This window comes from Schistocerca americana, chromosome 2 (genome assembly GCF_021461395.2).
Source record: "Schistocerca americana isolate TAMUIC-IGC-003095 chromosome 2, iqSchAmer2.1, whole genome shotgun sequence".
In the NCBI taxonomy this organism is placed as follows: Eukaryota; Metazoa; Arthropoda; class Insecta; order Orthoptera; family Acrididae; genus Schistocerca; species Schistocerca americana.
In genome coordinates this window covers 289,723,061-289,739,193 of record NC_060120.1, presented here as the reverse complement: position 1 = coordinate 289,739,193, position 16,133 = coordinate 289,723,061, and the positions used below count along the sequence as shown (strand labels likewise).

The 16,133-nt window shown below is 39.0% G+C and overlaps 1 protein-coding gene across 5 annotated transcripts in view; it reads right to left on the bottom strand.

Annotated features, from left to right (window-relative positions):
• Nucleotides 1-16,133, bottom strand: part of LOC124595731 (ATP-dependent DNA helicase Q1-like) — a 137,577-nt gene that overhangs the window by 83,318 nt on the left and 38,126 nt on the right. For 4 of the 5 annotated variants that reach the window (XM_047134602.1, XM_047134603.1, XM_047134604.1 and 1 more), the window contains exons 3-5: nucleotides 10,041-10,214; nucleotides 6,449-6,628; nucleotides 6,165-6,295 (exon numbers count right to left, since the gene is read on the bottom strand). In XM_047134602.1, coding sequence (XP_046990558.1) covers nucleotides 6,165-6,295; nucleotides 6,449-6,628; nucleotides 10,041-10,214 — 485 coding nt within the window. Of the gene's footprint in view, nucleotides 1-6,164; nucleotides 6,296-6,443; nucleotides 6,629-10,040; nucleotides 10,215-16,133 lie in introns of those variants that run through there. The other variant, XM_047134606.1, reaches the window with a different exon arrangement.

The window sequence follows — 16,133 nt, the reverse complement described above, 5'->3', positions numbered from 1 at the left end:
AACTAGCCAGCTTAAGGGACTGGGGAAACAAAAAATATATTATAATAAGTCTGTTATTTAAAGAGGAGTTATTTTTATAACTGTGCATTTTCTGAATTTGTTCATTTAGTAAATTATTCATAAAATGTATAAAGTTGTGATCGGTCAAAGGTAAAAGACTCAGGATTGCACGATTTAATACTAGGATCAGATTGGCTATGATGTGTATCAGCCAATCAAAGGAAAGTATGTACGAGCGAATTTTGTGGGCTAAAGAATTTCTTTGTGAAGTCTACGGTCCAGTTCAGCACTCAGCCATCATCATGTTCAGATGTGGATATAAGGATCTCTGAACACATGTGTTGGTTTTGCAGAATAATGATTAAAACTTGAGTGTGAAGTGCTGCAAAGTGGATGTGGACATGTGAGAAAATTGAACACATGAAATCCCTGTGGCATGTTATACAAGTAGTGCCCACAAGCTGAGCACTTCTGGTGGTTAAATTGTATAATATTTGAGCGAGAATACTGTCATGGTTAATCCATTTTGTAATCCTTTCAGGTAACATGTTCGAATCAATACCATAAGCTGGCTATTACGAGCGACTATGATTGATTGAGAGTGCTGAAACTAGAACTTAAGATTAGCACAGGCTTAACAGTGTTTTTGTATAAAAAAGTAACAATATATTGAAGTTTTCACACACAAAGTATCTTTTTATTAATTGCTCAGTTAACCTGATACTGAAAAGCATTTGTTGCTCCTGCTCAATTGATATAATGCTACTGGTTCTACTACAGCTATTCCAGAAGAACAACATCATTCCTTTTTTACAGGGAAGGTGTGTGGACCAGAATGCGGAAGAAGAAATTCACCATAAAGTGAGGGAACATTATTTCTGTTGGACGAGCACATAGAAACCGCATTGTTGCACGTGTGTGACCTTGATCCATCTTGTTGAAACCAGGTTGTGCCATTAATGTGTGGAAATCTCTGAAGTTGTTCCACAAGAAAGGTTTACAGTATGGTGATGGAACAATATGATGTGACTAAAACTGCATGGCCAGTCTCATCCTCAAAAAAATAAGGGCCTATCGCATAATATGACGACATAGCAATCACACAGCAACTTTATGGTTGTGCTATGAATGCTTGTGTAGTTCCGTAAGACTGTCTTGTGCCAATATCTAAAATTTAGTCTATTAACAAGTCCACTGAGTTGGAAATGGACTTCATCTGATATTCATAGTTTTTTAATAAACTCCTCGTCCTCAATTATCTTTCCAAGCACTAATTCACAGAAGTGCATCTCCAGAACATGATCACTGATTATCAGTTCCTGGACGATCTGCAACTTGTAGATGGCATTACAAGTCTTGCACTAATATTCTTTGAACACTTGAACTATGCAACCGTAAAGATGCTGTGTAGCGACAGATTGACAGGTATGGACTTCCTATGACAGCATTTCAAACAATTTTTATATTGTGCAGTGTATGAACCATTTGCACACAGCCTGGAGGCTTCTTTTTCATTGCCAAACCAGTTTCCTCAAAATTACATATCCATGTTTTAATTGTATGTGCTGATGGAACACAATCATGGCAGACTAAATTAAAATGACAGCAGAATTCTCTATGTGCCCCCTCAACACAATCATTGTTCTCGTAAAACGCTTTGACTGCAGATGCACATTGCACACCACTCCCAGCATCAGTGATAACTACATGGCAGGGTATCATTGACATGCATACTCTATTCAGTGCTACTAATCACCCATGACTACCAACACAACTTTCAATATTTCCCATTTCTCTGAATCACCCTGTATAATTCAAAACTTCAACCTTGATTATGTAATTAACACTGACCAGACTGGATGCCAGTATGAATCAGTGTACAGCAGCACACACAACTACAAGAGTTCGAAGACCATTTTGGTGAACAAACTCACTCTCTCCCAAACCATCCACTGTTGCACAGCACAGTACAGTTTAATTGCTTGATGGAAACTGTTATCCCTTGTGTTTTTATGTATGCAGGAGCCTGGCACTAAATTTGGTCCTCGAGTTGCTGGTACCGTGAAAAAATCAGAAGAAGAATATAAGAATATCATCGTTTCTTGCTTCAAGTCATTAACACTAACAAAAGAGCTTTATGAAAAGTTTCTGGAAACAACATTTAAAAACTTACATTGCTAACAACAACTTCGTTCTATTGGTGAATTCGTGAGGTGGCCAAGCAGCTTTTACAATGTATGATGAGACATTTGACAATGAGGAAGACCATTCCACCCAAAAATACTCGTCTTGCTCAACTCTGTGATGTACACTAATCAGTCAGAAGATTATCACCACTGACTTACTATCAATATAAACCCACCTGGGTAATAGAAGTGTCAACTGGCAAGGAATGACTGCTAGTCAGACACACGCATGGTGCATGTAGTATCAGTGAACATGCTATCCTTGTGTAGAATGGGGAGGTCGCACACTCTTTCCAAGTTTGACTGAGGGTAGACCGTGATGGCCCAGAGACTCGGCACGAGCATTTTGGAAACTCCACAACTTGTCGGATGTTTGAGGAGTGCTGTGGTGTCTTCAACATGTGGCGAAACCAAGGTGAAACCACGTCCAGACATCATGGGGTCGTACAGCCACCCCTCATTACTTTTTGTCCAAAATTGTAGGCTGGGCAGACTGGCAAAACAGGACAGGAGGCGAACTGTGGCGGAAGTAACATCATGATTTAATGCTGGGCATGTTAACACCATGACACCGGCAACTACAGCTAAAACGGGCATGTGACCATTGGCATTAGACATTGCCGCAGTGGCAGAGATCTGCATGGTCTGGCGAATCCCACTACCTTCTTCGCCTTGCCAATGGGAGGGCGCAAATCGGTCATCTTCCAGGGGAATAGCTCCTTAACACCTGTACTGCAGGACGGAGACAAGCTAGGGGTGGCTCCATTATGTTCTGGGGAACACTCACGTGGACATTCATGGGTACAGTGGAGCTCGTGCAAGGTATCATGATGGCCAAGGTGCATCGCACACTGGTTGCAGACAACATACACACCTTGATGGTGCTCATGTGTCCCGATAACAATGGTGTTTTCCAATTAATGTGTTGGTCCCCCCAACCTACCAGATCTGAACCTGGGCGAATACATCTGGAAAGTCATTGAACATGGCATCAGAGCTCATCACCCTCCTCCCCTGAATTTACAGGAATTAGGTAACTTATGTGTGCAGGTGTGCCAACTCCCTCCAGCGACCTACCAAGGGCTCACTCCTTCCATGCAATGACGTGTTGCTGCTGTTATCCATGCCAAAGGTGGACAACTGTCTATTAGCTAGGTGATCACAATGATTTGGTTGAGCAGCGTATATTTTTATCGGAAAGTCAAAATTCTAATTAAAAGTGCCCCTGATTTTCCCAGAGTAGCCAGTCACAATGGTCTTTGTCTTGCACGTTGGTTCAGCCTTCACTGCATTTCTTGCACCTTATTTCCGACCACACTCTCATAATGTTAGGTCGATACACATGACTCAGCTCATGGTGTCTCTGCTGGTGTTTGCTTCTGAGAACATAGAAATACAACCGCATGATGCTCACAATTAGTTGGAGGCAATCTTAACACTCCCATTTTTTCCTAGAACTGTTACATAAAAACTGACATCAGAACATTGAAATTGCACCACATTATTGCCTCATACCCCTTCTCTGTTACTATAAACATGAATTCCAGTTTATCAACATGGCGGCTCTGGGTGCAATCACAAATTTTTCTAAATGACCTTTGTATTTTTCATATTAGCTAGAAAATTGTAGTTCTGAGGAATTATACTGCTGAAAACTTAGCAAAGAAATTAAATACTCTGATATGAATATCTTATTCTCAAAATGAGAATCAATTACAAGCCCTGCAACACTGTGTACATAAAAGGCATTCTGATTGTAATAACAGTGTAATTTATTTTATAGAACAAAGCATTGTAATGTCTAGATCATGCCATTTTTACTTTGCACTCTCTCTTAAACCCTTCCTAGCCTCATACTGTATCTCCACTGCATCATCGTCCCACATAACGTATCTCTGCAACTGCCCCGCCCCCCCCCCCCCCCCCCCCCCCCCCCAGGGGAAATGTGTTTTGCAGTTCATCCCAAACACAACTGGCCCTTTATTCACATGAAGTAATGAGGGTATCTCATTTCACTCCATATTTCTAGATGTCCAGAAGACTTTCAGCATTGTTCCTCAAAAGTGACTTCTAATCAAACTGCTTGCCAGCTGTGCAACTGGATTTGTGATTTCCCATCAGAAAGGACATAATTCCTACTAATTGGAGTGAAGTCATCAAGGGAAACAGAAGCTACACTGGCATTCCCCAAGGAAATGTTATAGGCTCTCTGCTGTTCCTTATCTATACAAATGATCTGGGAGACTATGTGAACAGCCCTCTTAGATTGCTTGCAGATGATGCTGTTATTTATCATCTAGTAGGGTCACCAGATGAGCAATTTGAATTACAAAATAACTTGAACAAAATATCTGTATGGTGCAAAAAGTGTCAATTGATACTGAACAATAAAAACTGTGAGGTCCTCCATTTGAGTACAAAGATGGAAATGAGCGTTTGGCGTCATTGGCCGGGAAGCCCCTTACGGAACAGGTCCGGCCGCCTAGGTGCACGTCTTATTACATTCGATGCCACATTGGGCGACCTGTGCGCCGGATGGGGATGAAATGATGATGAAGACAACACAACACCCAGTCCCTGAGTGGAGAAAATCCCCGACCCAGCCGGGAATTGAACCTGGGTCCCTTAGGACGGCAGCGCGTCACACTGACCATTCAGCTATTGGGGTGGACATGAATCCATTATATTTCCGTTACATGATAAATGGTGCAAATCTAAAGTATCTCACTTCAAACAAACACTTAGCGATTACAACTGTGAACAACTTAAATTGGAAACATCACAGAGAAAATGTTGTGGGGAATTGAAACCAAAGACTGTGTTTTATTGGCAGAACATTTAGAAGATGCAACAAACCTAGTGAAGAGACTCTCCACACTATGCTTGTCTGTCCTCTACTAGAGTATTACTGTTTAGTATGGAATCCTTACCACGAAGGATAGATGGAGGACATTGAAAAAGGCTGAAGAAGAGCAGCTCATTTTCTATTATCGCGAAATAGGGATGAGAGTTTCATGGATATGACGTGTGAGCAGGATGGCAATGGGAAAAACAAAAGCACTTTTCGTTGCACCAGTTATCTTTTCACAAGATTCCAGTCACCAGCTTTCTCCTCAGAACGTGAAAATATTTTGTTGACTCCCACATACGTAAGGATAAATGGCCATCATAGTAAAATAAATAGAAAATAAAGAGAAAGATTTAGGTTTTCATTTTTCTCATGTGCTATTTGAGAGTGGAACGGTCGAGAAATAATCGAAAAGTAGTTCCGAAAAACCTCTGCCAACCATTTGGATATGGAATGCAGAGCAGTGATGCAGATGTCAGTAGCTTTATATTCTTATTTCTTTACACACACCACTCACTCCAATAACACAATGTTTCCAAGTTACTCAAAATATCAATTAAGCAGTGACAATCACTCTACAAATGTTCAAAAACTAATTTCCATTCATCTGGCATTTTATTAGTGTAAAGCATAATGGCCAGATATAATGTACACTACACATTTTGGAAAATATTCAGTAAAATTCACTAGTTTATTATAGGTTAATGACACCCAATGCTTAAGCTACAGCTTTGCTGCAACTAAGCAAAATTTCATGCTTATTTTCTATCTGCTGTAAAAATACTATTGACATTAAGACAAATTTGAAAATGAGAGTAGCCCACTGTGATTTACTAACACAACATATACATATTATTTTGTACATGGCTCTAATTTACAGAAACTATAGTATGTATTTTTTCAGGAGAAAATTCAGTCATCAGTTGCAAATAATTTTTTTATGCTTTACCGGTTTTGATAAATTAATTTGTAATCTTCAGAAGCTTAGTATGAGTTTAGCAGATGTCAACATTTTATTTACAGAAGCTTAATGCCATGCTACGTCCAGAAACGTACACATTTTATTTAATTGTTTGAAGCACAGACTGACAATTTACAGTAACTGAATCAGATGTATCATGTATACTTACTGCCTGTATAGAGTTAACATCTGCTTTTGTAGCTGTAGCAGTTAACATCTCTGCTCCCACTTTCAGAGCCTTTAATGCCATTATCTGGTCTTCCATCAGAGCAATTAGTGGTGAAACTACAAGAGTAACACCTTATAAAACAGAAAATACACATTAACCAACCTGTTTTTAAACAACACAAAAAGCATTATGATATTTCACCACATTATTAACACGAAAAGATCAAGAAGATAAACTGACAGAAGTGAAAAACACACAGAACAATATAGTGTTACCTACCTTACCTTTAGAAACTACACCTGGCAACTGGTAACATAGACTCTTTCCTCCCCCAGTAGGCATAACTAATATTACATCTTCCTTTGACAAAACAGCATTAATAGTAGACAACTGTAATGAACGGTAGTCTGTCAGGCCAAAAACCTTGTGCAGTGCTTCATCAAGCTGTTTTGACCATGGAAATTCTGGACCAAACAAAAATATATAAATTTAGTCAGTGTTTCCATAAATAGTTATAAAAGCTATTTACATATAAGCAAAGGGCAAACCACCCTATTACTTTAGAACCTTCCTAGTAAAACTAACATATATGAACTGCCTTTGACTTACAGAAGACCATTACCTTACTCAAAGACAAAAAACAAAGAGCTGATAAAAGTGGTTATAGCACTTAACACACTTAATCACTTATCTCTTGATGTGTCATAGCACTATTGTGTAAAATCTCTTGGCACACTGTATTGTCACTGCAGTCTTTTCCACATGCATGACAACAAGTAAGACAACTTGTCAAAAAATAATTGCAATTAATATGCTGTTATAACATATGTACGTAATGTTAGACATTGTGTGGTATTTCATGTTACAAATGCATCTATATTTTTTCAGTTTCACAAGGACTATGCACATGATCTGCAATGTGTCATTTCTTCTATTTATTTGGTCCATGTGATATGAAATCATCAGTGTGCTACAGGTGTGATAATATTTATACTGGGTAAATTATGGTTTACAATATATTGCAACAAGTCTGTATAAAATTTGCTTCACTGGATAGTTCATGTGTTGCACTTAATCATAACCAGCACATTTACAGTTCTAGGTATTGCTTTACAAGTAAGAACAGTGCCACAGCAAATACAGTATGGCCCATAAAATTGTGGATAGTTTCAATAAGCTTTACACTTGTGGGGTGCTTATTCAACAGCTGAAGGCCCATGAACTTTATCCCTTTGAACAAAGTCATGTATTAGCATGTAACAAATACAGGTTTGAATATATTATAGTGTAATGATTGTGAATTTCACTGTTTTTCTTCAGTCTGCATTCAGTTGGCACTATGAGATTTTTTGAGGATTTTACAGTCTCGAGAATATATAAGAAGGTAGTGTTAGGATTTCCAGTTTCCTAAAAAATGGGTTTGCCAGAGTCTCTAGTTTTGCTTTCATTAATGTTCCTCACGGTTCTCTTCTTGATTTGGAAAATGATAAGAGCAGTTCAAAAATTACCTGGAATATCAAATTATACCTTAAGTGAACTTGTTATGTATGTATAGTATGCCCTTTTTACTGTTTTCTGAGTAGTACATGCTCACACCACACTTAAGGCATAGCAGCTAGTGCTTATTTTAACATTTGTCTGGTCAATATATTCATTCCATTTCAGATTATCTTTTAACCACAGATCCACAACTGTGAATTCAGTGATAATTTCTATTGGTTGCTTATTAATTGTTGCAGATAGTTGACTGGGTTTGTATTTTGTGTGGTGCCAAACTTAGTGAAACACTCTTTATAACAATGATCATTAGTCTGCTATTTATGGCTCAGTCGCTAAGTAGCTAAGTTCACAGTATTCTGTGTTATCCCCTTTAAGGAAAACAGTTCTATCCTCTGCAAATATAACAGTTCGGTGGGGATCAATATTCACAGTTAAGTTACTGATATACAAGAGGAATATAAGAGGTCTCAGTATCAAGCCCCGAGGCACACCTTGCTTGACTGTTTTACTTCCAGATAAACATGTCATTTGCTGAAATAAGTTAGTCATCTGTGCATGTCACATTGAACCTCCTGTACACAACTGCTTAGGAATGATGCAATCCATTTGTTTGCGAGTCCTCTAATATCATGCTGTTCAATTTTTAGCAGCAATAATTTATTATTCACTGTATGAAAGGCTTTGACAGACCTATAAATATGCCTGTGGCAGGTTACTTTGCATCCAAAAGATCTAGTACCATCACGTTACCTTCCATTAGGAATGTGGATACACTCCATGACTGTGATAGGACATTGGCTTTGCAGAGAAACAAGTTCTTCGCAAAGCCTACTTTCATTATACAGTAGTCTTGAAAGAATTATGACAGAAGTCCGAACAACAGGGGACTGATGGACTAGGACATGTACTGAAACTATGAAATAGTGTGCATTGATAATGGCTAGGCACTAGCTGAAATCCAGATTTGCTTTAATAAAGCCTGAAAGAAAAGGATGACTGATTGCTGTGCTCCATCATTTTGAATCTAGTATCATATTAATTCAGCCGTATACAACTGTTTGTGTAGACTTGTGTCTAAACCCACGCTGAGGTACATGTATGCTAGTACAACTTTTTTGCCAATGAAGCCCATCAGTTTTTTGGGCATAATTTTTTTTCTCAAATATTTTACAGATGTAGGCCAATAACTGTTCATGTCCATTTTGTCATGTTTTTTTAGAAAATGGGAATTATTTTTGTCTTTCCCAGTGACTCTGGGAAATTACTTGCCTGCAAAGAACAGTGACAGATGTGAGTTAGTGGTTCAGCAATACCATAGTATGCCCGCATTTTTTGGCGATCGCTGGAACATCATCGAAGCCCACTGCATAAGAACTTTTTAACCCTCTGAAGGCTTTTCATTGCTACCTTTAGTGATTGTACTAAAAGACATTGACTCTTTGCACATGCACATTTTTTAGTTTTCTGGTTGATATTTTGTGACTGCATTACTTTTAGTTAATGCCTGAAAAGAGTTTTCTGGCAGTGGTCACCAAAGTTTCCAGATTAGTTTGCTACTTTATTGTTGTGTTTAATTTCTATGTTTGCGTGCATGCTTTGATTTCCCCTCTTTCTCTTTACATAATACTCCAACCTGCTTTTACTTTGTTGTTGTGTTTGTCAAGGCACTCATCACTGTGCAACCTTTTGCCTGTCTTATCACTCCTCAGGATAGAAACATAATTTTTATAGTATTTGAGTAACTGACGGGAGCCATTACTTTGTTTGCGCAACTTGTGGAATATTCTTTCACTCTCGTAGGAGGTTTTTATAGCTGGTGTAATCATTCTTGTTTCCCTTAAACCATACTGGTTTTTTGTGGTAATGCTTCTTCAAAGTTGTGCCATTGGCTGCATATATCTCTGTTCACTTTTACTTACTAAGTAGGCTGCTGAGTTTGTTTAACTTACCCTGAGTCAGCATTATCTTAGCATATGGGATGAGTTAAGCTACACCAGTCATCACCAGAAATTATACGATGGCCAGTTTCCACCAGAAGATGGAGGATTTCATTATTCGTTCCACCTTTCTGTTCTCCCATACACTTAAAATACAGTGAAGTATTACTGTAGCTGTTTTGAGAAAGAAAACCATGGTACTGACTATATCATGGACTCACAGACTCTTTAACAAAGTTTCAAACCTCTGATACTGTCTTCTTTTTATAAAGCTTTACACTGAAAAGCCAGCAATTTCTTAAGTATTACAAAAACATTAATGTCAGGAAAGGTTCAACTCTCTCAATCCCATGTTTAATATGAATGGATTTCCTGCCATTCATTTGAGGAGTAATTACTCTTGCAAGTACTGAAACTAGATTATTTAGAACAGTCCTACCTTTTGTATCCCATTTACGACTTGCTGCCTGCTCGCTTTTCCTCAAAAGCATTTCATCCTTCAGTTTTTCTTTCATTTTCGCCAATGCATTTTTTCTCTCCTGTAAACTTTGAATTTTAGCTTCAATTTCTTGCAGTTCATAATCAACTGCAGCAAGCTTTTCCTCCGCAGTTGCTGAAAAAGGATAAATCATTTTAAAATGCATAAAGCAGGTAATATCTACAGTCTGTAATATTCTGTAATATCGGCGTAATTACATGATTTCAAAGTATTAATACAGCATGTGATCAAAGAATTAATATGATATATGATCGAGGTCATGCGTAAACACAATTACTTGACTTTTTATTTGAATATAAAAGAAAGAAAAAGCATGGAACTTAATATTTTTGCATGCAGAACAGGGACATTTGTTGCTTATGAGAGATTGTAACAGGACTTACGAGGTCCCTATTGTAATTAGGAGTTCTTCCCATTAGTTAGAGGTCAGAAGTCCAATGAGGATTTTGCTATCTTAATTAATTAGATGCACAGCTCTATCAAAGGAAACAACCACAGACTGAGAACTGTTGAGCCAAAAGACATACACAAAGTAAAACAGTAATACTAGTTATCTCTTATAAAATTAGTGTCGAAAATATTATGGAACGGATAGATCGTTACTCCCCATATAGAGCAGATGTTGAGTTGAAAACAGGTACAACAAAAATACTGCTATAAACGTGAGCTTTTGGTCAATAGGCCTTCTTCTAACATAGAAAACACACAGATTCATGCAAGCACAAAACACACACACACACACACACACACACACACACACAAAAGCACTGTCTCTGGCCACTAAGGCCTCGGTGGCCTCAGGTGTAAAGCAGTTTTCCAGCTGTGCCTGTCTGTGACTCAACATCTCCTCTAAAAGTAGCAAGTAGCGAGTAGCAATCTATCCTTTCCATAATATTGTCGCTACTCCATCCTGGATTTTCCACTGTTTAAAATTAATGCAGAGTTAGACAGAACTTGTGTCATTTTTGGGAGCTTCTTACAAGACTCTAAATTACTTGTTATTGCACTTGGAAACAACGACAAAAGTTATTCTGGTACTTAGCCAAATTGCAAATTACAATTTCATTTTTGGCCCACTGCATACAATTCTGCAAAACATTAATTCATGCTTTCTAGTGTTAGTCAGTTTTTCCTATGGCTAAATCCTCTACATCTACATCTACATCACTACTCTGCAATTCACATTTAAGTGCTTGGCAGAGGGTTCGTCGAACCACAATCATACTACCTCTCTACCATTCCACTCCCGAACAGCGCGCGGGAAAAACGAACACCTAAACCTTTTTGTTCGAGCTCTGATTTCCCTTATTTTATTTTGATGATCATTCCTACCTATGTAGGTTGGGCTCAACAAAATATTTTTGCGTTCGGAAGAGAAAGTTGGTGACTGAAATTTCGTAAATAGATCTCGCCGCGACGAAAAACGTCTTTGCTGTAATGACTTCCATCCCAATTCGCGTATCATATCTGCCACACTCTCTCCCCTACTACGTGATAATACAAAACGAGCTGCCCTTTTATGCACCCTTTCGATGTCCTCCGTCAATCCCAACTGGTAAGGATCCCACACCGCGCAGCAATATTCTAACAGAGGACGAACGAGTGTAGTGTAAGCTGTCTCTTTAGTAGACTTGTTGCATCTTCTAAGTGTCCTGCCAATGAAATGCTTTTTTGTCTCACATCTGAGATGTGTGGGGTGAAACAGATTGCTATCTGTTTAAAATTCAAACTATGGGTTGCCCAAACATTAATTAAGAGAATCAACCACATTCCTCTCTTTTATGAATATAAACTCATTTTTATTTAAGTTCGGGGACACAGTGTGAGGCTGTATGGTGACACCTAAACAACTTACAGGCATTTATAGGCCACAAGTTCTCACTGACAGTAACACAGCTCTGGATCAGTGCTAGCTAACGATCTTGGGCACATTTAAGTCCTACAGTGAACTATAAGCTAAAGCAAAAGAAGATAAGCTTGCACTTGGGAGGTCATCATGTTGAATTAATTTTCATGTTCATATCTACAAGACTTGATGGATGACAGAATGAATGAATGAATGAATGAATGAATGAAGGAAGGAAGGAAGGAAGGAAAGAAGGAACAAATTCTTTGCTTTAGCAGATGTTGCTTGTGTTTTAGTTTGTTAGCTACCTGGACTATACATAATTTTACTCATTTTTCATTTAACATATCATGAAGTGCTATTTCTGGTAATAAGAGGACATTATTATTACTGCACATTGTGTGTGGTCCAGTCCCATTAAGGGAAAAAAAACCTCCGCCAAAACAGGCCATCAGGGCCCAACGGCACTGGCCGAAGAGAAACAAGTATTCCATTTTAATCTGACTTCAGAGATTTGGAATCATAACTATCTGATGATGATGATGATGTTGAGTGTGGGGCACCCAACAGCATAGTTATCAGCACCATTATGAAATGTCAGCATGCCATTTGCTGGGGGGGGGGGGGGGGGGGGGCACGAAGGCTGTCCTCACAGATGGAGTTGATTATAGTGTCTGACACACCACCTAGCAATTATAAAAAAAATACTCTCATTATTAATTGAACTATTGAAATGAAACCCATTTAATAAAAATGTCAAACTGCCTGGGCAAGCTATCCAACCAGAGCATGTTGACCTCTCCTCCCCAGCACTTTATGGATGAGGCACAGCAATTTACAAAATTTCAGTGCCAGTATTGCATTGGTGTCAGTATCAGCGATGGTGGAGGGCAGATATCTTGCCAAACTGGGGGTTGCTCTACTGTCAGTATGTAAAACACACTTAGCCGAAACATGCTGAACTGGAAAGAGATCACCACAAACTTCACAGAGTGGTGGATCCTCCCATTGGAAGAGGAAACCATGTGTTAGTGTCCTATTCAGAGACTAGTGAGCAGCACTTCCTTCTACCTGTGTGGCTGGCATGAGTCCACCAAGCTTGTGTGGTCAATACAAGTGACCGCAGTTTGTTGGTCACCACTTGGGACGCACAATTCTTTTGTCAATGAGATGATGGCATACAAGGTACATCGATGCACAACATCGCTAGATGTTTCTTTGGCTTCATTGTCAGCTATGGCATTACCCTGTATACTAACAATACTGACATGTACAAGTACACAACAAAACACCACCTCCTCCCTCTTGGTGTGGAATCTGCTGTGTGTCGTGCATGATCTAAGTCAACAGGTCTACTGGATACATTTGGTGGATTGCTTGTAATGCACTGAATCAGTCTGAGTAGCTGAGAAACTTCACACTGTGATGATCTGGATTCAATCCAGTGCATTCATAATCCACATTATAATCTGTAATGTTCTGGAAGGTGTACTTGGAAAGTACCCCATTAGAGAACATAGTGAGTGCATTCCTGTGCTGAGTGCCATCAGTATATACAATGATAAAACCATGGTATATACTTAAAACTGATAAAAATAAATTATGTAAAATGTACTCTGGGGCGCATGTTTATAGAACTGCATCAAGCTTACAATTATTTTGGGCCTCTGAAGACACCAGTGTAGCAATTCGTTCTATCCCTGGCTGCATATCTACGATATATCTGTGAGACAGTCAGTAGCACATATCATAAATGGTTTGGTCATATGGGGCCTATTCCTGAACAGCCGCTCAGACTTGAGATGGGTGGCCAGATTTATTGCTGATGACTGAGGCAATGCAAAGATTTTCAGGGCCTGTCAAGCCAGAAGGATTGGTGCCAAATCTGGAGTGGTATTTCACTGGCCTCGGCACAAGGTGTCTGAACTGGGCCAGTCCGATAGGTTCCAGTTGATATCCGAATGCCCTCATGGTAGGCAGCATCTAACATCTTGAGATAGGAGGTGCATGTTGATCCACAAACCATGCTCCCATAATCTATCTGAAAAATGCCCTGTAAAGCTGCAGGAGGTAGAACCCGTCAGCTACCCATTTCAAAATATTCAATGATTTGCAATTTTGTCATATGATGGCATGGTTGGAGACCATGGCTGTTATACGAAGACAAATGTTTATGGTGTTTGGCAGCAACCAGCCACAAATTTACTTTCAGTTCCTTTATTCACAGGGTACTGTTACCAGTTTCGAATCATTGTGATTCATCTTCAGACGGTTTACATGCTTTCCTTACAACATGTGGTGCATTTTTTTTACAGATTAATTGTCCTAAAATATAAATAATACATAATTATAAGCATGCCACACACAGATGGTTGCGTTACAGATTTTCATTGGATGTGACTTATGTGAAATGTCAGTTTGGAGTGTTTGTTTTCATAACATTCTTATCGTTGCTCACGTAAATCTTTCTCACTGAACACTTTAGATTTGTCACTGAAAAGATTTTTAGCATGCACCACATGTTTTGATACATACATACATACATACATACATACATACATACATAAGTGGCACCTACTTCCAAGAGTGGAGCAACAACAACAGTTTACGAGAGCTATGGCTGCTGACCAATCATAGCGTTTGTGTTTGTTTACATCAGGTTTATTCTTATGACAAACGAAGTATAGTGATCCTCCACTCTGAGAGGGGAACTTACCCTGCAACATATCTTTGCATCCCAATACTCTTCTGAACTTAATCTCCATTAACATAAACCACCTCCTCTTTTCAACTGTCATTATTTTTCCACTATCATCATTTTATTGTGTTTTTTATTATTAAGTCTTATTCGCCTGCTACCTCTGCTCTCCCACTCTCGCTCTCTGGTGTTTTCCTAACATCTCCCTTTTCTCTTAGCTTTTAATTGTACTTCAGTCTTTTGACTGATTTTAGGGAAGCACCTAAACTTCTGAAGCTCTTTGGATGCCAAAGGATGTACCCTTTTTGAATGTACCTTCTTGCCACTTAATGGCTATTCATACATTTTGACATGCTAGGCATATTCTTTTACAGTACTTTTCTTTTAATGATACCTGATCAGGGAGGCACTCTTCCAAGGGTCTCTTGGATGAATAGGTGTTTCCACTGGCCTACTGCCCAAATGTTCACCACTTTTATGGAATTAGTGAGTGCCTTATTGTTCCCACAACACATAAATCTTTGACATTGTTTCATCAACACATAAACACATTATTCCTTCATAAGGGATAATTCATAACAGTTGAAATGGGACAGATTGTTGCCATGAGGTGGTACACTTTGTCTCAAGTAATTTACATAAGACACAACAAATATGAATGACAAATACCAGGTGAAGCAAGAGTGGTTTTAAAAGTACACGGAATCACCACCAGGTGTCAGAACTACTGCAACGAAATTCCTGCATAACAGGTCATCCTTCATAAGGAAACACGCAGAGAGAGAGAGAGAGAGAGAGAGAGAGAGAGAGTGAGAGAGAGTGTGTGTGTGTGTGTGTGTGTGTGTGTGTGTGTGTGTGTGTGTGTGTGTGAGCGCGCGCGCGCGCGCGCATGCACACTCTGGGTGGAGCTCTGTGATACAAGTATCTCCCACTGTTGTTGTTCTTGTGTAGTTATTTGTGAAGATGGAAAAACTGAGATTCAAGCAGTGATTAAGTGCTTGATAAAGAAAAGAATGACAGAAAAAGGAAATTAATGCTGGCTTTCAGAACACACTGGGGAACTCCGCTCCTTCATATTCAAATACTGCCAGGTGGACAAAAGAGTTTAAACATTATCAGGACAGCTTAGATTATGTCTGTGCTGTGGTCAGCCAAGATACGCTACTACCCCAGAAATTATTGGGAAAATGCATAAAATTGTCATGGAGGAGTGCCGACTGAAAGTGGGAAAAATTGCTGAAGCTGTAAGGATGTCACCTGAATGGGCACATCACATTTTGCCAGTAGAACTGAACATGAGAAACTTGTCTGTTAGGTGGGTGCTGCAATTCTTAATGCAAGATAAAAAATGTATCAGAATGGAAATGTCCAAACTATGTTTGACTCACTTCCAGAGCAACCAACAAGATTTTTTGCACTGGTTTGTGACAGCACATTGTATGGTGAATGTTGCTATAAAGCACAGCAATACGTCTCACTTACCCTTTAC